The 26,459-nt window shown below is 43.8% G+C and overlaps 1 protein-coding gene across 9 annotated transcripts in view; it reads left to right on the forward strand.

Annotated features, from left to right (window-relative positions):
• Positions 1-458: 458 nt before the first annotated feature.
• The window catches only part of LOC131663221 (zinc finger protein 865), a 59,179-nt gene continuing 33,178 nt past the window's right edge, over positions 459-26,459 (forward strand). For 4 of the 9 annotated variants that reach the window (XM_058933485.1, XM_058933479.1, XM_058933486.1 and 1 more), the window contains exons 1-4: positions 4,785-4,957; positions 7,263-7,357; positions 23,077-24,382; positions 24,646-24,735. In XM_058933485.1, coding sequence (XP_058789468.1) covers positions 23,099-24,382; positions 24,646-24,735 — 1,374 coding nt within the window. In that variant the 5' untranslated portion in view covers positions 4,785-4,957; positions 7,263-7,357; positions 23,077-23,098. Of the gene's footprint in view, positions 583-4,784; positions 5,158-5,495; positions 5,592-5,970; positions 6,486-7,262; positions 7,358-23,076; positions 24,383-24,645; positions 24,736-26,459 lie in introns of those variants that run through there. The other 5 variants (XM_058933482.1, XM_058933480.1, XM_058933484.1 and 2 more) reach the window with 5 other exon arrangements.

Genomic DNA, 26,459 nt, shown 5'->3' on the forward strand with positions numbered 1-26,459 from the left:
AGTCGGTAATTTTCGAGAAAACTACATCGAGCACTATTACACCAACTCTTTACATAACAAGATGCAACGCATTCGAGAGAGAGAGAGAGAGAGTTTAAAACATATACACGCGCGCGTGATTACAAAGTCAGTTATATTGGTGCGCGTGGCAACAGCACGACATATCAGCGTGTCGTATAAGCAAAAGCTCACTTTCCTACTCAGGAGTTGGAGCGTAACTCAAAACAAAAAAAACAATAAAAAGATCGGTACTGGCGATCGTCGATCTTGGTTCCGCTCACGTAACCACGCATCTGCTACTCGCGTTACCTAAGAACCAAACGCACAAGCGCGCGCGACAGTGCAGCGCGCACGTGTGTACAAGTATGTACGTATACATATACAGTTTCGAGGCGCTCGCGTAAATTAGCGGGAGGCACGCGAGGGCGCACGACACACTACACGTGAGCTTCACGGATGTGACTCTGCACCGCCGCCGCGAGCTTGTTCCGCGTTACGTACGTGCGGATGGCTTCTACACCGCCGCCGCCGTCGACGCTGCTGCTGCTGCTGCTGCAAGGGCCCGCAAGACACGAGAAACGCGTGCGTTGTCTTTTTAATCATTTTCTCAACTAGCTACCACATGTACTCATACTACCATTTTCTCTTTCTCCTTTCGTTCTACGATAAGACCGACATGCCTCCTTATTAATTTTTGGTTTGATTATTCAGTTTTTGCTAGTGCAGAATGTATTGTTTCACCTTGAATGTGCGCGCGCCAAGTTGAATTGGTTTAGTTTGCAAGTTTGTCCACGGAGGAACGATTGCTGTCAGAAAAACGACAATTTCGCGAGGAGGTAAACAAGCGATTCGGATAAAAATCTTGATATTTAAAAAGTTGTACATCGAAAGATTCAAACAATAGGCTTCACCAGGAAGATCAACTATAGTCAATCTGTTTTTGCATGGCTATTACGTCGCTATCTATTCATGTAACACTTCGCGTTGGCGCGACCGCAGTCAACCTTAAAAAAATTACACACGCAAAAGTCATCATCTATCTGAAAATAATAGGAAAACCAAGTACTACACATACACACACACACACACACACACACGCGTACACAAAGAGCATCGGCAGGTCGGTAAAAAGAAAAAAAAAAGAAGAAAGAAACAAGGCGACTGCCAATAAAAATAGCGCGTTATCGTGTGAGAAACGCAGTGGCTGCTTGCGATAAGGCTTTACGCTGCTTTGAAAAAAAAATAATAGAATGAAGCAGAGTCGAGCGACGAGAGACACAGGCGTATATATTGTGCGGCGAGTTTATTTGCAGACGTTGGGCCGCTGCCGCTCGCGATGCCACACGCGCTTGATCCGAGAGTATCCCAGCACCCCACCCCCTTTCTCTCTCTCTCTCTCTATCCCGACGACTGCAGACGCTGCCGATGGCGAGTCAATAATAATCGTAGAAACGACAGCGGAGGAAAAAAATGACAGAGAAGAAGGCGGCAGCGATGCGTCACGAGCTGCAATCGTGGCCGGCGCAGCGTAAATTAAGCGCGTGCGCGAGAGCTATAGCACACACATCGCACTGATCGCGGGCGCGTTACCTAAGAATCTCGCTATATACACTCGACAGCTTGGCTCGCTCGCTCGCTCGTTCGCTCGCTCGAGAAGCCTATTATCCGTGCGTGCGCGCGAAATTTCCGTGCCGCTATAGCTCTCGCCGGGCGTACGTGTGTACGAGCGTAGCTACACGTGCACGCGCAGTTGATGACGAGCACGCGCGCTCGCGAATCACACACACGCGCGCGCGCAGGCGAGCGCGGGCTCGGCGCAGCTTTATCGCCGCGCGCATAGGTGTGTGCGCTTGCGTGCGACCATCTCTTCTCGCTCGCGCGCACCTCTAATGAGTCTACAACGCTACATAAGCGAGTGCGCAACTATAGCCGACGGACTTGATGTTGCTATTTTCGACATCTTTTCCGACTGCGCTCGCGTCGCTGGCGAAGCTCGCGAGCTTCGAGCCGCGCGTCCGCCTTGACGTTGCCGTCGCCCGCGACGAAGTCCTCGGTCGCGTCCGTCGTCTCGCGAGCGCGACCGAGCTTTGTCAAAATCCCGCGGCGGATCCTCGGAGTCGAAAAAAGAACCAAGGAGAAGCGATTGTAACGAGCTGCACGATGCGCCTCTCCGTCCGCGGAGCGCGAGATCCTATCGGGCCAATCGTAAAAAGCGATTTATGCCGCTCGAGATATATATCCGTTATTGCTCTATCGGCCGACCGAGCGCGCCTGCACGCACACTCACACGGCTGAGCAATGACTTTCAAGTGTATCCCTATCGTTCATTATGCAACTGCGACGATTAGATTAATTTCAAACGGACGATATTACCGAGACACACACGCACGCGGATAATTAACACTGTAAATAGCGACGTCCGAGAGCAGTGGCAAATTTCGTTTCTGAACAACAGCTGCTTGAGCCTCTCGTACAGCTGCATGCGTCGGATATTCTCAACTGGCCAATGTTGGCAGCCATCATTCTACATGCTTGTAATATCCATTTCGATCAATTTATTCAAACTTAGAATATAGATTTATTATATAGATGTAGTTTAAGCAAGTTTCTATATACGATCCCACGAAGAACAAGGAAAGAGGACATTTTTATGCTCAAGTTTAGCATTTGCGGATTCAATATTATTTACATTTCATTCCACTGAATGGTATGATAGAAAAGCTCAGAAAGTTCAGTGTATCAAAAAACTGTCGAGATTTACATTTAATTTATCCGAGATTAATATTAAAGTGGGCCGTAACGAAGAGCTAAAATATTGTAGAAGCCAATTTAATTAAAAGTTAGCTTTTACATTTTCATTTAATTATATTCCAGATGAAAGAAGTGGGGCTAGATAACTTTGATTTCATTTTCTGTGGTAATAAACATATTACCCAGTGAAGTATAAGTAGTTTAAATGTTGATACTTTTTTGGGACAACTTGCACAAGAACGGATAATATAACCACATTTGAAAGAGAAAGCCGCGTACCGATAATCGAGCGAACATCTCTTAACTTTGATTCGAAAATTATTGGAAAAATTAGCGACTGGCATGGAAAATTGACGACCAACGTACTAAAGCTGAAAGCTGAAAGTATCAGTAGTACAAGGCCAGATATGGTAAGACACAGAGTCGACCGGCTAAGCTTAAATAAGTAAGCTCGTTCAGCTGCAAAGTGAAAAGAGCAAGGAAACATATAGCGAGCCTTTAGAGATATTTTAACGAAAGCAAGAGTCACGCACGGTGGACATTTGGCGAGGTCGCGTAGAGCGCACAAATCACGGGTAAAGTGCGAAAATAATTCTTGGTTGCAAAGAGGGAGAGAGAGAGAGAAAGCGAGAGAGGTTGGGCTTTTCGAAGGAGCGTACTGCACCCCCGCGTCGCTACACTTTTTTTCTGGTCCAGCAAGCGCCTCTCTCTCTCTCTCTCTCTCTCCTTCTCTTTCTGTCCGTATCCTTCTCACGCTTCGCACGTCGCTCTTGAACGGAGGAGAAGGAACTCTCCTCGTCGTCTCGTCTCGGTCTCGCCTATGCACTTATCCCTTGGCTAAGCCTCTTTCTCTCTATCCCCACTTCGCAGAGCAGCTGCAGCCTGCGATCCCACTACCACCTCGACCTTTCCTATCTCGCCAGCCAGTCTTTGTCTATAATACTTCTCTCGCTCGCTCTCTCTGTCTGTCTCTCTCTCTCTCTCTCTCTCTCTCTAGCTCATCGTCTTATTTTTCGAAGACAGCACCTCTTATACTACTGATCGGCTTTCTTTCCCTCTCCTATACTACTAATGTATATGCATACTTGCCCGACTATTAACTTGTTTGTCCCACACTTCGTTTCGCAACTTGTTTCGTTTGTTATCCTTTCTTCAACTCTGAAGTTTTGACACTGCCCTGACGGGATGGGATGTACCAAGCCTGTTCATCATTGCTCTAGATGTTATAATCGTGATAATGGCCGTATTGCTTCCGCAAGCCCAATAGAGTTAGGAAAAAATAAAAGAGTTGATTTGCAAAAACAAAGAATTTTCAGCGAGCCTCGTTTACTCCGCTCTCGATATCCATTCTTTCGTTATTATCTGCTTGAACGCATTGCGCTCCGTGTGCTGAAATCTCAGCCTAGCTTCCTCTTGCTCGGCGTTGCTCTCGACCTTACAGCCAACTCCGTCCTCCGTCCGTCGAAAGAGCTGCACTCTTTTCTTGGCAGAGTTTAGCGCTTGCGTATTGCGGATCGAGCGTGCGTCGGGCAGGCTGGTCGCCGATGCGTGCGAGTGCGTCGCTCGTCGAAGCTTGCGAGCGATCGCCGCTCCAAATGCGTGGCGCGTGGCGAGGTTGGCAGGAGGGCAATCAAGCCAATTAAAACGTCATCGCGATGGCCAATCGTCATGCGCGTCAATTGCGCGGAGCAAGAGCGCCTCGCAGAAGCCGAGGAAAGCGAGCGGCGGTGAATTGACGTCGAAAAAGCTGCGCAGAGCCAGTGCTGGTGCGCGAGTGTGGGAAATGCAGCACGCAGCGCGAGCTAAGAATGCGAGCGCATGTGTGCGCGGGTGGTAAGGGCAGCGGCGGCGGCGGTGGCGGCGGTGGCGGCGGCGGCGGCGGCGGCGGTGGCGGCGGTGGCGGCGGCGGCGGCGGCGGCGGCGCGGCGACGCAGGGAGTCGGCAGACTGCGTGTGTGCGAGCAGGCGAGAGAGGAGACGGCAGCCGAGGGCGGGAGGGAGAGGGAGAGAGGGAGGCCGGCGGGGAGAGGGAGCTGCTGCGGCGGAGGCGCCGCGAAGCCGCCGCGCCTGCTGCTGGCGCTCGTCGGCTAAGTTCGGGCAGCGCTTGGCGCGCTCGCAGCTCGCTGCTGTAGGTTAGTTGACCGCGGGGCCGAGCGCCCGACACTCACCGACGAGCCAGCGCGCAGCTCCTCGCCAGCGAGACGACAGTACGCCGGCTATACACCTAACTATACGCACGCACGCACATCTTTCTTCTCCTTCGACGACACTACCGCTATCAATCTTTCGCTCGCGCGCTCTCTCGTTCTCTCTCTCTCTCTCTCTTTCTCTGGCTTCTGTTTCTGGCACCCTTCGCGCAAGGCCTCTCTCTACAACTCGGATACCAGCGCCTTTCATGTAGCATCAGGTAGGCAGCTTGCAACTCGACGGCTTAGAGAGAGAGAGAGAGAGAGAGAGAGAGAGTGACAGATAGAGAGAGAGAGAGAGAGAGGACACGAGTTGGCGCGCCAGCACGCTATTTTTAAGTTAGCGTTCCAACCATCACAACACTCACACGCATCGCGCGAGAAATGTCATGAGCCCAAGAAGATCCGTATACCGTTTCTTGCAATCGACAGTGCGGCAGCTTTCGCGCGAGCAACGACGACGAAAAAACAGTGCTTTGAAACAGACAGTGTTGCGCGCTCTCTTGCTCTTTCTTTCAGCCGTCCGTGCCTCGCTAGGTTTCTCTGGTCAGTGATGTATCGATGATCTTTCGTCGCGCAGCCAAGCAAGAGCTAAATCAGTGACACGGCGAAGTTTCAACGCGCGCGAAGAGCCCTCCTCCCACGCAGCTGCATCGTACGCAGAGCTTGTAACGTGCGCTTCTGCGATTTTCCTTTTCGGCCGTGTTTGTGCGCCGTCACGCGAGTGTGCAGTCTCCCAAGTGTCTCTCTCTCTCTCTCTCTCTCCTCCGACGCAGGCAGTGTGACGATCGAAACGCGACCGCTACTCTATGCCACGCCGTTTGATTTTTCCACTGGGATGCAACGGCCTTGTTCAATGTACCTTACCGACGACTCCCTGGCCAACAACTGCCACGCAAGAGCATCGAGCGACTGACGTTCGTTACCTTACATTTGCCTACTTTATTCGGATAGACCGCACGCGCGAGATGCCGTGCATCCAGTTTTGCCGTAGCAGCTTAGAGAGCCAGTGTCAATTCGATTGGAGATAAAAGCGCCGCCTGAAAAGCCTCGTCGCTCGTTGCGAACGTTACAGCCAGTCGACAGCCGCGTGATAACGCCAGCATGAAAATTGAATTGTGTGTGTGGCGAAGTGCGCGATTTTGAAGAAGCAGCAACCTCCGAGCGAGCGGGCGTGCGCGAGAAGCGCTCGCGTTGGCAAACAGCTGGCTACATATTTTACTTTCGGCGAGGGCCACGCCGATGCGCGCGTCGTTTACGCGTTCGCGTACGCTACTCGGCCGCTGCCTGGCGAGCTTCCTCTGGTATCTCGGTTTTCGACGCCGACGCTCGCGTGCGTGCAGTGCCAAGTGACGCGAGTACAGCTGAGACGCGCGCAGACACGTGAAATTTAATCGTTCCGTAATGCTGAACGTTCGATGCTACAATAAGGGAGTGTGCATTATTTACGCAACTTTGCCAAGTGAATTGACGATTCGAGAGGCGAGCGTTAATAATAAAACAAGTGCTGGATGTTGTGCTAAGCATTAAAATACGATATGCACTCTCTGTAAGTTATTATCGATTGATAACTGTATCGCGCACGCGGAATATATACGCGAACAAAGATTTTCTTACGCCAACTGCTAATTAATACGCGAGCAGCGGCACAGAACACGAAATCGTTCAAGCTCGGCAAAAGAAAAATGTACTCGCGCTGACGATTTAAATATCCGAAAGCTCGAGTGGGCAACGAGAACGTAGCGAGTACGCGGAGTAAAACTAACGCCGTTGGTACGAAAGAGAAAAATCAGTCGACCTCCATCGCGTTGGAACAGCTGATCGCCGTGTGCTTTTTTTCGCAAATCAAGATGCGCGCGCGATCAATACACACTGTAACCGAAAGCTCGCGCGACCGCTGCACACGTACGTACATACGTACCGCGCGTACAGATACGCGGGCGCATGGGAGCGAGAAAGAGAGAGAGAGAGGGAGAGTGGGAGTGGGAGCAAGAGCGTGCGTATGAGAGGGAACGTGGCATTCGTAAATATGAATTCCTAAAGCCCGCGCTGACCTTGTCCACGCGCTCTGACGCGTTTTGGCAGAAGCGACCGACTCGCGCATGCACGCAATTCCGCTTTTCGCCTCTACGCGAGTAGAATGCCAGTCAAAATCGGGCGAATCTTCCGAGCTCTCCTTGCATTTTCGTCGGACTCCGTGCTTGCGCGCAAGCTCTCTTCTCACTCTGTACTTCCTGTCCTCCCCGCGAAATAACAACACACTGCATATCTATTCGTTTTATTGCCGAGAGAGCGTAACCGTGGCGTCCCTATTGTTCTTTTTAAGATCCAAGGATGAGAAGTTTGGACGACAACGAAGTGATACTTGGAGCTTTTATTCGGTTTACTCTCGTCGAGTGTATGGTTTTCAGAAGATTACAGGTGAGTTTACTTGACATCTCGCCTCTATCTTGCGATATGTGCTTTGTAAGAGAAACAATTTCGATCTGTTGAAAATTAATAATTTGTTATACTTCTCTAACGTAAGCGTTTTCTATTCTTGACAGTCGCCAATGAGTATTCCTATTATTATGCAGCAGATTATCGTTTTGCCTACTCACATTCCGCGCTATATGCGTTTACTCATTGTTTCCCGACACGAGTCAGATATATGCCTCCTCAAATTCTACAACTATTTCATTCAAACTTGGCTTTTTCCATTAAACTTAAGATAACTTTAATGCAAACATTACGTGCGCTCGTCTGCCTTCTTCACTGCGGTTGATTAAAAAAAAAAATTTCACGAAGCTGCAAATAATGAAAGTTACTTAGTATGAATAATAAACTTTGCGTCGGCATCTGCAGTCTTAATACTTTTAAATTCAATCCGACTCGGGGCATATGAAGAAAATGTATAATTGATTTGTTGACTGCTCACAAAATTCAATATGAAAGACAAGTTATCTCAAGTTTTCATCGTGTTTTCTCTTTCGCGAATTCATCGTCAACAGCAGTATGTATTTAAAAATAATCGGTTGATCGAGAGAATAATAGCGCAATCGCATTCACGCGCAAGGACTAATAACGATGCAAAATAAAACTTTGGACGGTCAGCAGAAAAAAAAAAGAAAAAGTATTTTTCGCGCTGTACAGATGCCGGAAAAGCGAAGGAGAAAAAAAGAAACTGACGTTAAGTTGGCTCAGCTGTTTTCCTCGAATGGTCGCGAGACATAATAGAATCGCAATCGTAGCGAGCTGATGAATAATTGCTTTCGACGGAGAAGGGCCAGCGCGCCGATCGCCGCAATAGAAGGCGACAGCAGAGCTACGAGCCAGCTCCTCTACGAGCGCCTCGAAATGCCTCGTGTGTGCAGCCGCGTTTTCCTCACACGTGCACCGCTGCCTCGCACATTAGCATAGCCCATGTGTGCGCACGTGTAACGCGGAGAGGCGACTTTTCCCTCTCTCCTGTTCCCACCGACTGCTCGCTCCGCACGCGCGCCAATGCGCAAGAGAGCAACAGAGACAGAGAGCAAGAGCTTTTTATTTGCATCTATGCGCCCGCGGACCAGTTACTGTTTTTATGAATGACGCGACACACACACACACACACACACACACACACACACACACACACACACACACACACACATACACATCGCTATAGGAAACTTTAGCTGACTACAATTATGTATCGTTCTTTGATTTTTCTACCCGCGTATAAATGAATACACGCACGTGGATTTTCAACCGACTCAACTATAATACGTTGCAACAATTTTATCATTCAAATATTATTCTTAACTACATTTTATTCGAAAAGGAGAAAATGAGTTATTTAGAGCTTCGATAAATGTAATCTACGTAAATCGAAAGTTATAACTGTTAATGAGCGGGTAACAAAGCAGAAACTCCACGTGAATTTTAACAAAAATAATTTTTTGTAAATATTAGTCGAGCTCTTGGAATGCGTTCAATTTTGTTCTCAAACTGAAAGGAATGAATGATACAGCTATATATAAGTAGATAAAGACATGCTTTGGTCGGACGACGATTTAGTGCTCGACCAAAGAATAAAAAAAAATCCCAAGTCGCGCGTACAAGCCACGGCGACTGCGTAAAAAGAAAAGAAAACGATGAAAAGTGCGAACTAGTTCACCGACAAAACGACATTGAACATTTATTTAACGACGGAAGAATGAAACATAAGCAACAAACAGTGCGTTGTGTCATCGATAACAAGTCACGCGTGCATACTGCAATCAATCGAACGCAGAAAAGCGACTGGCGAAAGTAAGTGGCGAGGAGCCAAGCGTGCGCGTGTACGGCACTGAGTGCACAACATAGACGATTGACGTTTCGCGTTCGCGAAGGTCGCGGTCTCTCTCCCTCTCTCCGTCTCTATCGCACTCTCCTGCGTGCAAGCGCGCCCGACTGCTGCCACAGCCGCTGTATATCTGTAGCTCGCGCTTACGCACGTATACGCACGTATACGTATTTAATGGCCGTTACGCCGTCAAATCGCGGAAAGCGCGGATCCTGGCACCAGGCCCTCTCGCTCGACGCGCGTACGTAGGAACGTGAGCGCGCTGCCGCCGGAAAACAATTATTTTGCATTCTTTGCGCGCGCGCCACACATGCACGCGCTCTATACTCGTAATGTTGCACTTCGCTTTACGTCGTGATTACCCGCGCGCCGCCGCTCCTCTTTTTTACATCTTTTTCTTTGGTTTTTCTTTTTTTTTTCTCTCTCTCTCTCTCTCTCTCTCTCTCTCTGTTATTGCTTTTCTTTTTTTGTTTTTTCTTTTCGTGCACGTTATTATGCGCTGTCTCGTTCACAATAGAACTACCGCTTTATACTAGTGATGTCTATTCCAGTTACGTTTTCACTTCGTGTTTGATTTGCTTTAGTGCTTTCTTCTTCCTGCAGGATAAAAGTCAATTATGTTTTACTAATGCACGGTCAATCTGCTTGAACGAATTGTGAGGTGAGGCCTATTTGTTCTATAAACTCACTTTTGATTTTCGGAAATTTTCTATGCACATGTTTGTTCAAGTTTTTTTTTCTTATTTCTTGCATGCATTATCGTATCAGTCTATCAAGTATATCAGACTGCTAATCAGAATAAGCTATTTAATGCTTGCAATTAAGACAAATTGTAATTTTTTTTTTCAGTGTCAAGTGTTTTTTTTTAATGATAGTCAATTTGATCATACTCTTACATAAGACTGTACGTATAGTTAACGAGACGTGAGCATAATATTTAAGTGAATTGTAATTTGTTGAATCTATTCCTAATAGATTCTTTATCTTTTGATAAAGCGATATTCTGATTATGCAAAATTACATCATTTTGAATTATCTTTCGAATAAGTACGAGTACGATGTTAGACATACATTTTGCACTATAATCACCTAAAATTAGACGCCTGAGAAAAAGATATTTTTACGACTAAAAAGAAAAATGCCATCGAAAAAAGCAATAGAAATTTTCGCCATACGCTTGGTTAAATGTCCATGTCCATTTGCTCATCCGGTTCTCGTGGCGATCCGCATCAGACATGCCATCTCTTTCTCTCTCTCTCTCTCTCTCTCTCTCTCTCTGTCGTCGTTTTCCATTTGATTTTGGCACAACAAATCAGAGAGCTAAAGCTCAAGCGCACACTGCAGCAGCAGTAGGTCTTCATTTTCACATTGAATTGAAGCGCCAATCACGCGGGCATCACGTCGCGACGCGTGTCGGTCCATCGGTGCCGACCGATTGCGCCGAAAAGTTATCCCAACCACTCCGCTCTGTGATTTTTCAATTAAAAGCTCCCAGAGGCCAAAATAAAACGAGAGAGAAAGCCAATAGCTCACCAGCTCTTCTCTCTTCGATTCTGGTGTATGCATTTATATAGATACGCATATTGGTGCCTGTTGGCGAATAGATGTGTGTTGTGAAAATCGTTATTCCCTCGTCCTCGATATGCGAAATCAGCGCATGTATCTCTCTGCTGGCGCCTTTTATATTTCTCTGGTCGTCGTTGTGTTTGCGCGTGTGTATTTTTCCCCCATTGGACCGGCCCTTTGTGCGCTTACGTAGCTCTCTTTTTATTTATCGAGATTGAAATCGATTCGTCGCCAAGCGCGCGCGATGAAAAGTCCACTCGCTGCCCTTCCACTCTACAGATGCTCGCTCTTCGCGTCAAGTCGAATACAAGTTTTTTTTCCTACGCTACATCTCCCGTAGATTTGCGGAACTTCCATCGTGGCTTTTCTTAAATGCGTTTTTATCGTCTTACCATTTGACGGTTAACGGATGATCGCTCGGCCACTTTTTCTCTTTGCTTCATTCTTCAATCACTTCGCGTTTTGTTCTTTATAGACCGGAAAAACTTTTTATTGCAGATTGGAGCGAACTACTTTTTTTTCGTGACCTGGGTCTTTGAACTGAGTTTATTATAACACTTGGTTAGCCCACTAACAGATTGATGACTTTAACACCGCTGTAACTAAAAGAATATTGGTACATACTCTTTATACATTGTAGCAAAACGGCTCTTAATGCTAGTTTTATAACATTGTTTTTTTTTTTAAATAATGCATGATGTTACACGAGTTCAAACACAAGTTTTAACTTTGATAACTACTTGTTGGTTATAATTTTTTTTAATAAATAGTAACACGGTTATAGCCTTATTTAAAATATTTAGTTGAATAGAAAAGATTCAGAAACTGTAGTAGAAAATCTGATCTTTAGACTACAATGTATTTCTACCAACTTCGTTGTACTAAATTCGAATTGTGTTATTAACAAGATCAAATTTCTTTTTTGAAATATTTAACGTTAATATATCAATAAAACCTTTCGTGACGGGATAAATTTCTCTTATATTTAAATTATGGGTTTTCGGAATGCAGAATTGCAAATTGTGATAAAAATAGGTCACGGTCGAAAAACAAAATTAAAAAACCAGCCTCCATAGTTTCCACTGATTTTTCGTCTTTCCGGTGCAGGTTAAATCTCACAAGTCTATTTTCAAACTGGAACAAGCAGATTAAAAATTGAAAAGCAGAAATAGTCTGATCCAAAAATCTGATAAGAATTTTTCTTGCAGGTACATGTGTGCATGAGCATATTCATATATGTATATACTCATAAGCATACGTGTTTATTATTCAATTTTTTTTATTTTTTTTTAATTTGAAGTGAGAAAATGGAAATAATATAAAACTATATCTTCGCAGTAGCTAGAAAGTCGATGAAAAAAGAAAGATTATGACAATCGAAAGTACGAAGCACGTAGAACCTTGTGATCTGCAGTTGCTCAATCTTTCGTCGGCAGATGGCCAAAACTGTATCCAACAACCGCTTAAAGCTCGTCTGCAGTATGCATGCTCGGAACGCCACGACATATCACAGTTCCGCGTTGAGTGCGTTCTCTCTCTTTCTGTGTCTAGTTGGTTTTGTCCCCTTACATCGAGTGTGGGTGGGGGCTGACTCGCGAAGACCCGTCCGTGTCGTTAAGAGCGTCGCCTAACGACGGCCTGTAGGTGTATGGACACGTCTCTCTCTCCTCTCTCTCTCTCTCTCTCGTACTCTTTTTTCCTCTTTCTCTCTTGCCATCGCACACACACGCGCGCGCGAAAAATCCCCAAGTACGACGACCCCGCGCCGACTGCGAAAAAAAGGGAACGCGCTATAGAGCGGAGGTGGAGGAAATAGGCGACGACTGCGGGTGACAACGGGCAGCAGCGGGCGAAAACTAACGAGTGGGAGAAATGCGTGCGGGTTCGCAGCGGCAATCGGCCAGATGAAAAAGAATTGAAAGCGCGCTCGGGCATATAACAAAGGGAAATCGACGCGAATCGATTGTGAATACGCCAAGACGAAAGCCGAGGAGCTCCCCGGAATTAACAGCCATCAGTTAATGGCTTTATTGTTCGCGGTTGTCTTTTATGCTCTACGTGTGCGCACGGAGCTACTCTCAGTCGAGTCTTTGCCATTGGCTTGATCTTTTTTATTTGTTTCCATACGCAAAAGCTCCCACGTATATCAATCGAGTCCTGGAGTCTATCGATCATTTGATGATAACTTGTCCGCGAACGCAATTAAATCAATCATTCCGAAAGTCCACGCAAAAGATTTGATGAGTTTTTTTACAGCTTTCCTCTTTGAAAAAAAAAGTCGGACGGAAACATTGAATAAAACCATGCCCGTAAGCAACAACAGATAAAACTCGACACTTTGTAGCAACACGAGCACGCGCGAGCACGGCATTTGAATGGCTGACAAGTACGAGGGAGAAAACACATGCTCCAGCAAAACGAGCAATTGAGTGGGCTCTAAACTTTAAAACTTAAAATCCGGTAGCGAAGTGATGTAGTACAGAGAGAGAGAGAAAGAGAGGAGGAGCCGAGGGGGGTGGGGCTCGGTCGGGGGGATCATAGAGAGAATAAAGTGATGTAAAAGAGCGACGACGACGAACAAGGAGAGAAAAAAAATCGTATATGTATAACAACGGCCCATAGAGAGAGAGAGAGAGAGGAGAGAGAGAGAGAGAGAGAGAGAGAGAGAGAGAGAGAGAGAGAGAGAGAGAGAGAGAGAGAGAGAGAGAGAGAGTGAGAGAGAGAGAGAGAGAGAGAGAGAGAGAGAGAGAGAGGAAGTAAGAGTGTGCGCGCGCAAGGCTGACGCGATCCTTTTACGAGGTCCTCTCCCGCGTAGTACGTTAAAGCGTGTTGCCAAGGCTTTTACAAAGCCATAACTTTAACGATATGTATGTGTGAGCATGTGTGGGTGTGTGCATACACGCAGGTGAGCTGTTTATGTGATGCAGTTGCTGCTGCTACTGTAAGTCGACGCGAGCGCTAACTACGCTAGTGGGATCCAGCTTAGGAAAGCTCCTACTCGAATTGTTTTCTGATGCCTCGTAGCTTTCTTTGATGCCGTTCGCGACTCTTCCTACGATTCGGATACGCCTCTACCTATACTTCTGCAATTCAATGACATTTGAAGTACCTGTTAACTCTCGAGTTTGTCCCAGCTATTTAACAATGCCTCTATACTCGTTTTCGCGACTATTTTTCCAAACAAATTTGTAAATCGAGGAACGTTTTTTTTAAATAAAAATAGGTGTTTCGATTCCCCGTTTGAAATATTATGTACATTGTATTAATGCGTTAATGTATGATTGATTCATTAGAAGACTGATTTATGCTAATAAATTCGTGGATTTTTTTTATCTCCGTATACAGCGATCAACATGTAATTGATGCAAATTACAATGTTCAATATTGAGTGATACAGTAATTTATACATCACTTTTGCTACAATGTTTGCATATCTTTTAAAATAAATTATTCAAATCGCATCCTCCAGATTAGCTTTTATCAATAATATGAATATAAATAAGCATAAATAAGGCTTTACAAGATAATATAAATACAGTTTTATTCGTCGCCATTAAATGTTTACACGTAAAATAATCTGATAATCGACCGTTGCAGACTCAGTTGCTATGAGTTTTAAACATTATACGAGCATTAAATTTTCCACTGCAACAATCAATTGGCAATGCCTCTTGGCTTACAGCAAAGACAGAGCAAAATACTCGTTCGTTCTTTGTCTTCACGCGGCGAGTTTTCATGAAGAGCATCGTGAACAATACGCGCAGCCAACGATCCTCGATGGCAGCACGGTTTTTGCTACTCGGCTACCGTCGGCTCGAAGCTCACGCGCGTTAACGCGAGGCGATATTTACGCGAGCGTCCGATTATGCATGCCCTCGTACGTACACTTCTGTCGGCGGCATGCGTATCGGTAGTTACGGTCATTTTTTAACGAGGCGGCCTTTCTCTTTCTTTCTCTCTCTCTCTCTCTCTACACTTTTTCTTTGCTTGTTGCCACTGGCGGTCTCTCTCAGTTATTTTTCTCTGATTTTTCTCAGATGATCGCAAAAACGGGCGACACCGCTTCAACGTTCTAATAAAATATAAACCTTCGAGTGAGTGAACATTATTTATTATTTATTGTTGTATTATTTAGATCATTTTTAATTTCGTGAGTATCGTTCACAAAAGTTTTTCTCAAAATGTAAATTTTTTAAATATAATTTACAAGAAACAGCGTACATTATTATTGCAATTTATCGCTACATAGTAACTAGTTTCTGTGAATCTGAATTTTGTGTAATCAGTAAGGCGAAAAAAAGTTAAAGCCGCGTGCGTCTTTGAAAAGATTTCCGAAGACACTTCGATATAAAGAAATACAGAATAGAACACGTTGCATAAAACGAACGCATTAATTACATGTTTTGCTTCTTCATCGTAAAGTCTACTTAGAATCTTGATCTTAATTACCACTAAAAATCAGGTTTTTCCATTCACGATTAGTGAGCTCATATCGTACAATTTTTTTTGTATGCTTTTTATGTATACTGCCTGAATCTAAGAAGCGCGTGGCAACAATTTCCAAACGCAAATATAATAATTAACTTCCTATCGTACGGAAATCTTCTCTGATCACGATAATTTGCGTGACACCGATTCTTCAGTACTTAGTCACTTGAGTTTTAAGTGAATTTGAAACTCGGATGCTTACTTACGCCGGAAAGTATGCGTTATAATTTAACGTCATTTTATTCAATTTTCCAAACATTATTATATAAAAATCATTGAGCAATGAAATAAAACTCATATTGTCAAGTATTTTTTCAATTATAAATATTGTAGCGTAGAGAAACTTTTTTTTTATAAATTTTGCTTTGCACAGTCACAAGAATTTACTACTTCATTAACTCATGACACTAACTTGTATTCTTGAAAGTTTTTGCGAACTTGGATAAGAATAACTTGTGGCTGCAGTTTTTTTTTTCGTTTCTTTCTCTATAAAAGGAAAACTTTTGTACTGCCAAGAAAAACTATGAAGGGTCGTAAATGTGTAGACTCTCACATAATACGTTTATTTATAGTACCTATGAACCTCTATCGTATGGGAATCGAAAATAATTTCTTTTATCTTAAATTAAGAAATGATATAAGATGGTCAAGAGCCTCAGGTGAATCTTTAGTTACGAAAACGGCTCAAACAGCTGTCTATATTGTCGTGTATAAGCAAAGTATAGTATTAACAACTGAGCTGATTTATTAATGATTATTGACAGCAGGCAGTAGCCTTTAGTAGTTCTTATTTGTGATAACGATGGTCGACATATTTCATTATAGAAGCAAAGTAGATTGCAACGGATTTGATTGAGCAAAATTAGCGTCGAGCGAGGTATTTGCCGTTGCAGTCGGCAAAAAAGGCGCGCAGAGGATCTCGGGGGCTGGGCAGCGATGGGAGCAGCATCTAAAGTTAAAATAACGAGTCGGCTTGGCGCGGCATATCTGGCGTGTTTGTGCACGCGAGTGATTAGGTGAAGCGCTGGCTCGCGCACGACAAAAAAGCCACAGGCGTCACGAATAGGTGTGCGCACGCATGCGTGCCGAGCGTAAACGGATTGACCCGAGGAAAGCCTCTAAAATCACATAAATAACCGGCTCGCGCTTCTGCGCCTTATGTAACGTGCACCGAAGAGTGTGGCAATCCGCGAGAAAGGGATGGGGTCGGCAGGCAAGAACGCCGGAGCCAGAGAGAAGGTGGCGGGGGAGAAACGTGTCTTCGCGCGGACTTCTTACGCTGCTGCGAGCACGCCAGAACAAGTGTTGTTATGTCGCGAAGCCATGTAATTTTCCATGTTTTACATTTGCATTGCCACCATAAAGCCTATCTACGCCGTTTCAGTTTAGGATCGCCATCTATGCTACTTCGGTTTTTCCGAAATTTCTAATTTTTCCTTCACACGCGTACTTAAGTAAAAATTATTTGGTAGTAGCGTATAATACCGAAAGGGGGCCGCGAGCGCCAATAATATCGTCTGACTGATAATCAATCCAGTGTGAATTACATGAATTTGTGACGCGCTGCTTGATTACCGCAATTAAATATTCAGCTTGTAGGAATAACTTTGCATAGTATTATATATAACTTGATACAGCGGACGATCATCTTTGTCTCAGACTATTTTTCAACATATAATAATTTCAATAGAAATACTTTTATTTACAAATAAATTATAAAATCAGACGGTATAATTTTTCTTCGTCTTTTTACATTAACCAGATACCGATTTAACTTCCCTGTGAAATATAATTCGTCTCAGGAAAATATCAAAATAATTGTCCGGATACTAGTTACAAACGGTATTATCTTGAAATCGATCTTCAAATGCGTTATTCAATGGGACATGAAAAATTAATAGATGTATTTAGCATGCAAAATGTCTTTGTGGTAATTTGAACAATTTTTAACAAAGGGAAAGATTTTTAATGCATTTTGCAAGGCAGTTCATCAATATGGTAATTGTAATTACTGGTAATTCAGTTTCAGACGCTTCATTATGGTCTTTCTGCATGTACATATAGCACATTAGGATGTGCAAAATTTTCCTCCCTAATTTTGTCTTGAGTATGCATAATAATGCAGAAGAAAGTATACAATTCGATAATTTGGCATTGTACAACTGCATTGATTCAATTGCAGCTCGTTTTATCAAGTCGATTATTATTTCAAAATAGTTGTTGAAAACTTGCTTTTTAACGCAGCATTAACCTGTCTGTTGGGCTCGCCAATTGAAACTCGATGCTTATGATAAAGAGTGACTTTTCAAAATTTATTTTTAAAAAACGGACTTGAGCAAATGAGCTGCAACTGAATCAACGTAACCGTACAATACTAAATTGTCAAATTGTATGCTTTTTTCCATGCTATTATACGTACTCGAGGCGATACTAAAAAGGCAAATTTTTCATATCTTAGTGCGTTATATATACATGTACCGGCACCTTGATTAACCCTATAAATTTATAATTTGATAGATAGATGAAGACAGTTTGTGCTCGAATCCGAAGATGACAGTATTCGCTAGAGAAGAAATCAAATTAGAAATATTGAATCACTATCGAGATTCAATCGTAAACAATCAAATGTTAGATATGAGAAACAAATAATAGAATCTTTTTCTACTTGTAGTTTGCATTTGTATGAGCGGCAACACCAAAGCTAGAATCAATAGGATATGAAACATACAGAGTGCGGTACATCCATCAAACGTATACTTACAGCACGCAAAACTACTTGTGCTCATCAATTGATCAACTAGCGTATGATTGGCCTAACTTCTTTTTTAAAGATACGTTTTCAACTATACTAGATAGATAACTCGATTTAGCCACAGCTATTTTAGCGACACTGTTTTAAACCGATCTATAACATTCACAAGGGATAGAGAGATTCAACTCTTAGCTGTGGATATAAGACATCGTACAGCTCGAGCTAAATGAAAGAGTAGCGTACAGCCATTGTATGTCGTCGTTTTTGTAAATGCTCGCGCACTGTAGACGTAAGTACGATGCGGGTTTTCACGTGTGTCTGTGTCTGTGCGCGCGCCAAGCGCGATCCAACTTCCGTGACTAGTTGGCAGCAGATCGATAGATAAGATGTATGACTCGCTGTGTGTGTGTGTGTGTCTGTGTGTGTGCGCGCGCGCTCGCTCGTTGTGCGTTGTGGTAGGTCACGATTCACGAACGACACTGTGCGTGATCCCTTCCCTGACGCCCCCCCCCCCCCCCCTTTCGCATTCAGAGATGTCGAACAAGCAGCCCGTTGGACTCTCCGCTGCACGACAGATTTATACACTGGCCACATATTCCATACTCATTGTCCGCGAGCACTGGCTGCTCGCGAGTTACATTTTTTTTGTATCGACTGCCATATTAATTTACTAGAGCGACGCGACTCTGATCGATTTGATGAAATAATTTACGGCCGGTCGCTAGCTTCAACTGCGCGCTCCGAGTATAAATGGCAACATTACTTTCAAACAGGATGCCGTATACTGATAATTGCAGATAAAAATCTGTTCGATTGTTCGTGTACGTGTCGAATTAATATTTCAGAGACAACTTGGTTGCAGCTCGTTACGCGAATTATCCGTCAATCTGGATACACGCGCTCGTTGATGCGATCGATAACCGACTTCAAAATTAACTTGTCTTTGTAGCGCGCGCGCATTATTAACGAGCGCGATTTCAGCTGCTAATTACCTATGCGAAGAAAGCGCAATGCTCGCGGAATTGTTCATACCTTCGGCGAATGGACGCGCATGCGATTGCGAGCGAGGCGTTCGATGAATAACGGCAAATGACAGTGTAGTTGGCGCGAAGAAAGCATCTGTCGTAGCTAGAAGCTCGATTAAACTGAAATTAAGCAAGTTGGCCTAATTTAGCGCGATGAATAACGAGCCGTCGCGTAAAACGATCTCAGTAATGCGAGTTTTCCGAGCGAAATTGGGATGTTTAGATATGGTAAATCGTTTCTGCGAAAGACAAATGTGAGAAGATTTTGTAAAGATAGTCTTTCTCGTGCTAAAGGCAGAAGCATGCCGCGGAATACTCTTTCTTAAGCAGTTGCACAAATTTTTTCTCAGTATCTGACTTCGAAAGAAAAACGAGGTAGGTACTCGCTGAATGCATATACAAAAAGTTTATACAACTCGCGGCATCTTTCATTACGCTGACCAGCAATAATCATTTAACCCGAGACATTTCCCAACCGCAAGCTCTGCAATATTTTCTTTTTAATCGCACCTCCCTTTGTGAAACAGACATTGAAAATGCACGCGCAACAAATTGCTGCCGTCGCGAAACTCAAAGTTCGCGTACATTTGTATATCATTCGATTCCAATTGTTTGCTCGGATAGCAATTATAACGCACGTCAATTCATTCGATAATTCATTGAACGAATCACGAGCAAAACTTGCCGGCTACGATCGTGCGGCGAACAATTCTAATTCTTATCTCACGTTCGGTATTCGAAAATCCTGTCAGCGGCTTTAGGAAAATCCCCAGGTAAATCGTCACACCATCGTGGCACATATGTAACGTGCGCGCGCCCCAAGTGGGTCGCACATAAGCAAACAGCTGTAGCGACAAATTAAATAGCCCAAAGTAGATGTGCCTTTTATGCCCATCGTAATTTTGTCGAAACGACGACGAAAAAAATAATGATCATCGTGAAAGGGAAAAAGATGAAATCGATATGGCGCGAGTGGATGTGTTTTTTCTTTATTCATTTATTTATTTTTTCTTTTTCGTGGTCGTGGTCGGCGCGTGCGCGTGTGCAACAACATAACAATCGAGCGAGGCAATCGAAGCACGCAATTAGTGTATCGCGAGTGCATGTGTCACGCGAGTATGCGTGCGACTCGCATCCATCGAATTCGCCTTGGTTCTCATAGTATGCACGCATGCGCCCCGTCTGCCGCCACTGCGATGGTCACGCATCGCGCTCGGGCTGTGCAGCGTGCTGCTCGAGGCAAATCTTTTTAGCGGCGCCGTATGAAAAAGGAAAAAAAAAAGAATGGTGAAGAAAATAACGCAAGTATGCATAGATAGGTAAAGCAAGAGAAAGAGAGAGAGAGAGAGAGAGAGAGAGAGAGAGAGAGAGAGTGAGAGAGTGAGAGAGAAAGAGTAAGAGAGAAGAAAAAAGAGCAACACGCACGGGCGCAAGATAACGGGCACCGATGTATATACGCGAGCGCTGCGTTGCAACCAACCGTTCGCTCGCTCGCCACAGTAAGAATCAATAAGTCGGCTCTTCTGTATATTTTTGCGCGCTTCCGCAGACTGTTTCTACTGTGCTCGCCTTCTTCCGATTCATGATTTTGACAATTCAAATTAAACCAATATTTTTTAAATAAATTCCGTGTCTTCAAATGTCTTACGAATACATCATTCGATCTCATGCGGTTGACTATATATATATATATATATATAAATTCTTTGATAGATGTCCATCTGACAAAATATAATCTTGTATTACATAGAGACATTGATAATAAAGCGCTAAAAATAAAACAACTTCCTCTCTCCTTTCTTTTCAAGCCAAACTCTGGAGTGGCGTAGACAGTATAGTGCAAATTATGGTCCCCGCCATCAAGCCTATTTTCCATGTGAATAACCATATGCAAATCCAGCGTGTCCACGTACTTTCTAGCCTTACGCGTTGCAACGCACGTTAACTATAAAAGAAAATACGTTCTCTCGATGTGAACGCTTCGCAGCTACAGACGCTCTGGCCAATCACTTCTCGTCGTTTAAAAAATAAAAGTATACAGTGGTTACTGCTGCATTGATATTGTCGTCAAAAATTTCGAATGGGAGAAGCAAGGGGGCGGAACATCGGAGAAAGAAAAAGAGTCGGCCAAAATATCAACAGAATGTTCTTTTCGCGCGCGCGCGCGCGCGTGTGTGTGTGTGTGTGCGTGTAGCAGCGAGGCAAAAAAAGCGCGCGAGCGCGTATCGGGCCGATGATAAATTGGCGAAAACATCGAAAGCACGCACGGTGGCAGCGGTAAGCGGCAAGAGAGCGAGGCGAGAGCGAGTTAGTTAAGATAGGATTGTGTGAGAGCGTGAGGGAGAGAGAGAGAGAGAGAGAGAGAGTGGTGAAGCGCATAGGTGCGCATGCGAGCGATCGAGACGAGTAGAGTGAGAGGGAGGTAGTCGTGGAGTGAGAAAGTGCGTCAGATAAAGCATTATGCGCCCGAGACACACACGAGTAGCTGCACTTCGCAACGACGGCGGCAGCAGTAGCACATTGTCAGAGCCTCACGTGTAATACACGATTGATAATTCATTATGTGCAGGGCACTGAGCGACGCGTTCACTGCTGTCGTTTCGAGTTCCCTTAAGCTGCTCCTCCTCCCCTCACTCTTCGCGCACCACTGGAGTCAAGTACAGATAAGGCCGCAGTTAACTTCACATCCAGCCAGAACAGGTGTTTCGCCTACGTATGGGTATATGTGTGTGTGTGTATCTGTCGTCGTTGCTCCGCCTCTGCATTATACAGATTTTGTTTTCATTGTTGATTCTACTGTACGCGCTCTTTCCGTATATATCTGCGTCACGATAAAATTAAAAAATTGTAGCTAACGTTACTCCGCTATCTTTTATTTTATATTTATTATTTTTTTTTTTTTCGTCAAACATCTTATTGAAATGTCAAAAATTATTAAATGATTTAGCTTTCTTTAAATTTATATTCATAACTTTCACGAGTTTTCTTTTTCATTTTATAATTTTTTTATCCTATTTACATTAATATAAAAACTATTATATTACTAAAGATAAACAAAAAATACAATATACTTTTGATATTTTTGAATTAATTCCGAAAAATAACAGGAAAAACATTCAATAATATATATACTTTGCCACCCCCCGCCCCTCCATGATACAGTTTTACTATTACAAAATGAATCTTATAAATACATTCTTTACCAAAACATTCTTTATATTCATTCACACAATGAAGTAATTTTTTTTACTTGATTTTTCGAAAATAACTCCTTATTTTTTGAGTAATGCTGTTAGAAACAACGTTATAATTCTTTTATTAGGAAAATATTGGAGAAGTAATAACAATCTACTTTCGAAAATAATTTATAACGCCATTAGAAATAACAAGAAGTAAGTGTAATGTCATTCGATAGTTGGTTATTACTAACTAAATGTTTTAAAAACATTAAAATTGTTCAAATACATTTTACAAAATAATTTCTTTTTATAAATTAAAAACCATTACAGTAATCCCTTCATAAGCGATGTTGAATAGAATAAACCAAAGCAAGCACAGTAAAATTAAAAGATTAAACTAAAATGCCAAAATGATTTGATATTAAAGATAATGAAGACGCGCTTGAAAATTGACTTTCACGAAATTTAAAGAATTAAGAATGGCAGCGCGCTGAAATTAAATATTTGTATCTTGTTTGCAAATATAGGTTGTAACGCGTGCATAATTATAGGATGTATAGAGAGTGAGTAGAGCTAATAATAGGTGTACAAAAGCACGAGTATACGCACAAAAATTTCTCTCATAAAGCACAGAGCGAGTGAAGTGGCGGCGGCGATGTTGAGGTGTGTGCGAGAGCTGGCAATATGATTAAGGCTCGCGCATACATCACGCATCGCGTATTAACCCATTAGCGAGCTAAGAGAAAGTAGCCGAGAGTTATAATGGTCTGCGCGGTGGTATTTGCAATTGGTCGAATGTGCCGTGTTGTGCTCTGCTGTTACAGCAGGGTCGTGGGCAGAACAGACATGGGAAGTGAGCATTACTGCCTGAGGTGGAACAATCATCAGAGCAACTTGCTGGGTGTGTTCAGTCAGCTGCTGGAGTCGGAGTCGCTGGTGGACGTGACGCTGGCGTGCACGGAGGGCCCGTCCATTCGCGCTCACAAGGTCGTGCTGTCGGCGTGCTCGTCTTACTTCCAGGCCCTCTTCCTCGACCACCCGAACCGCCACCCCATCGTCATCCTGAAGGACGTGCGCTTCACCGAGCTGCGCACCCTCGTCGACTTCATGTACAAAGGCGAGGTCAACGTTGAATATTGCCAGCTGTCAGCCCTCCTCAAGACGGCCGAAAGTCTCAAGGTCAAGGGCCTCGCCGACATGACCAACATCAACGCCCAGGCACACGCCGTCGTTAACAACTCGACCGACGACGACTCGGCCAGCACGGCCGCTGCCCACCCGCCCGCCGCTTCATCGCCCTCGCCCCAGCCGACCGCGGCGGCTCTTGCGACCTCCACTGCTGTTACCAGCACTGTTAACAGTAATTCCAGCACCAACAATCCCAGTTCCAACGCTGCGCCACAGACCCATCCCACTGCTGCCACCAATAGCAACGGCAACGCCAGCACCGGCGCGCCCAACACCAGTCACGTGACGACGACGACGGCGACGACGACAACGAGCACTACGAGCAACACCAACAGCAATAGTAGCAACACCAACGCCACGTCGACGACGACATCGCAGCACCAGCAGCAGGAACCGATGCAGCAGGACCACGAAGTCGAACCGCAACAGCGTCCTCTGCACCTGCGCTCGAGTAGGGAGCGCGACAGTCGGAACCACGACCGGGACAAGGAGCGCGAGCACAGTCCCAGGGATCAGCAGCAACTGCAGCAGCAGCAGCAGCAACAGCAGCAGCAACAGCAGCAGCTGCTGCTGCAGGACAACGCCGACAACTCCGCGGACGAGGTGGACGTGAGCGACTCGCCGGCGGCCTCGCCACCGACGACGAGGGAGGCCAGTCCAGGTCCGTTGGCGCTTGACCGGCCGAGATCCAGGCGCGACTCCGACTCACCGGCCAGCTGCAACCCGGCTGGCGGTGGCGGTGACGACACGACTAGGGGCTCACTCAGCCCGCTCTCCGTGCACAGCGGACCTAGCGACATGAGTCTCAGCAATAACACCGGTGGTCGTGCTACACCTCACGCCCACGGGCCCAGCCTTCCTCAGAGCCGGCTTCCGTCCCCACACAGCACCGAGCCCCTCGCCGGACCCTCGGGCCTACCACCCGTTCAGCAAGTGCCACTCGTGAGTATCGATCAGCCACTATCTTCAACTACCGATGTCCTTTTACTATCCAGTTACTGCTATAGCTTTCTTCAAATCTAAACGTCTCGTGTACTCTCGTTCTCAATTACGTTGAAACGTCTTCCGTCTCATTTTTACACAAAGTTAAATGGCTAATTACTTGCGGAATGGTCGGTTCAATTTTGGTATTTCGATAAAACGAATAAAAATTCCGAGATATCAGCACGCCACGGTTTAAACCAGTGAAATCTGTGCTTTCGCAGTCACTGAAAAAGGAAGTGGACTGGGAGAGAACGGAGGAGCGGAGCGCGAGCAGTGAAATGTCCAGCGACTACAGGCTACCCCCCGACCCGGTAAGTAGCCAACTTGCATTTTCTTTTTTTTCAACTTGGATATCTTATCGATTATTCTTGTTCTTGTATTTCTCTCTGCTCTGCATAAATATACATATTTAATATTATATATATACATATATAACAGTATACAGTCAATATTATTATCATTATCATTATCATTATCATTATTGTTATTGTCAGTATTATTATCACTATTACTATATTTGTTTGTTATTATATATACCTACTATTTTTTTTGTACATATATATACTGATCGATCGTCTCTCGACTCAAAATGCATTGACACATCTGCAATCGCACAACATGACACAAAGGTCATTGTAGGTTGCAGATGATAATGCAGCGTATTTTTCGACGGGCGACAATGCATATATATTTGTTGCTGCGCGACACGCGTTTTATATCAATATCTCAATTGCTAAGATTTTCGTGCAAGCTTTTTTTATATACTTGCAAGTGTTCATTATCTAAAGATTTCTGTACATATATATATATAAATATTCATACGCGTATGAACGATCGAACCTCTCATTTCAATTTCTAAATTCAATAATATGCAATACTAATTCTTTTTTATCGACTTAACTTCATAGTCTTTCGACAATTATGTATCAGTGTTATTTAGAGTATTTATTTATGGTATATCGGTTTGGTCAAATTAATTGCATGTGGGTTTGCTGCATGTACCCAACTGCTTTGCTGTTCGCTGCGCACCCCCTTGCGTCGTATTCATTGTAATTTGTTTTATCTGAGTTGATGTGTTCCTAGAATACTTTTAGTCCGAAAAAAAATTAATATAAAGAAACATTTTTCGTTCAAGCAGTTCTTCATATCAAATTTTTTCCAGAACTTTTTACAAAAAACATATTGTATTTTTAAATCTTCTTTACTTATATAAAATAAACGGAAAATTAATTTAACAACGCTTGATGCTGCCTATTTGCCGTAGTTATTTAAATATGCATTCAATTTCCTCTCTTTCTCTCTCTTTCTCTCTTTATTCTTCTATCTTTCTTATCAAAGTCTCGCGACCTTATTGTCAATTTTACTCTTTACCGCATATGAGCAACGACCCAGTATGTACGTGCACCGAAGAAAATCTACGCATTTGCACACCCTCCATTCAGTTGATTTCAAGATAAAAATTTCAAAATCATTTATGAGTATCATTTTTATGTCAAAATAAATTTATTGGATGCTAAGTAATTTTTATAAATAATGGACGAAATTCGGGTAATTTTTGAACCAGTTGAATAAATATTGTCGAAATGTGAAATGAAATTCAATATATCAAATGAAATTCAAATTATACTTTAATCTATCTTTTCATTATCAAAAAAGTTGACTTTCATTATTAAACTATGTCATTGTTGTTCAATTCCAATACCGCCTATTCGTGAATACAACAAATTAATGCTCGTTCTCATTATTCAAAATATAATTAAAAATACATTTTTACTGCTGATTACCAAATTGCAGTAATGCTTGAACATTTTCACAAAACTAATTTTTTAAACCTATTACTGGCTTCTCTCTTTCTCTCTCTTTCTCTCTCTCTCTCTCTCTCTCTCTCTCTCTCTCTCTCTCTTTCTCTCACTCTTTCTCTCTCAATCCAATCATCCTTCTCATGATCTTTCGTCTACAAAAGTTTACATTCTCTCTATGATACAGTCAGACATGCACATCGAATACTAAAAAAATAGGAAAATTTTTAAAACGC

Source organism: Phymastichus coffea, unplaced genomic scaffold (assembly GCF_024137745.1).
Source record: "Phymastichus coffea isolate CEN01 unplaced genomic scaffold, Cenicafe_Pcof_1.1 PCOF00031, whole genome shotgun sequence".
In the NCBI taxonomy this organism is placed as follows: domain Eukaryota; kingdom Metazoa; phylum Arthropoda; class Insecta; order Hymenoptera; family Eulophidae; genus Phymastichus; species Phymastichus coffea.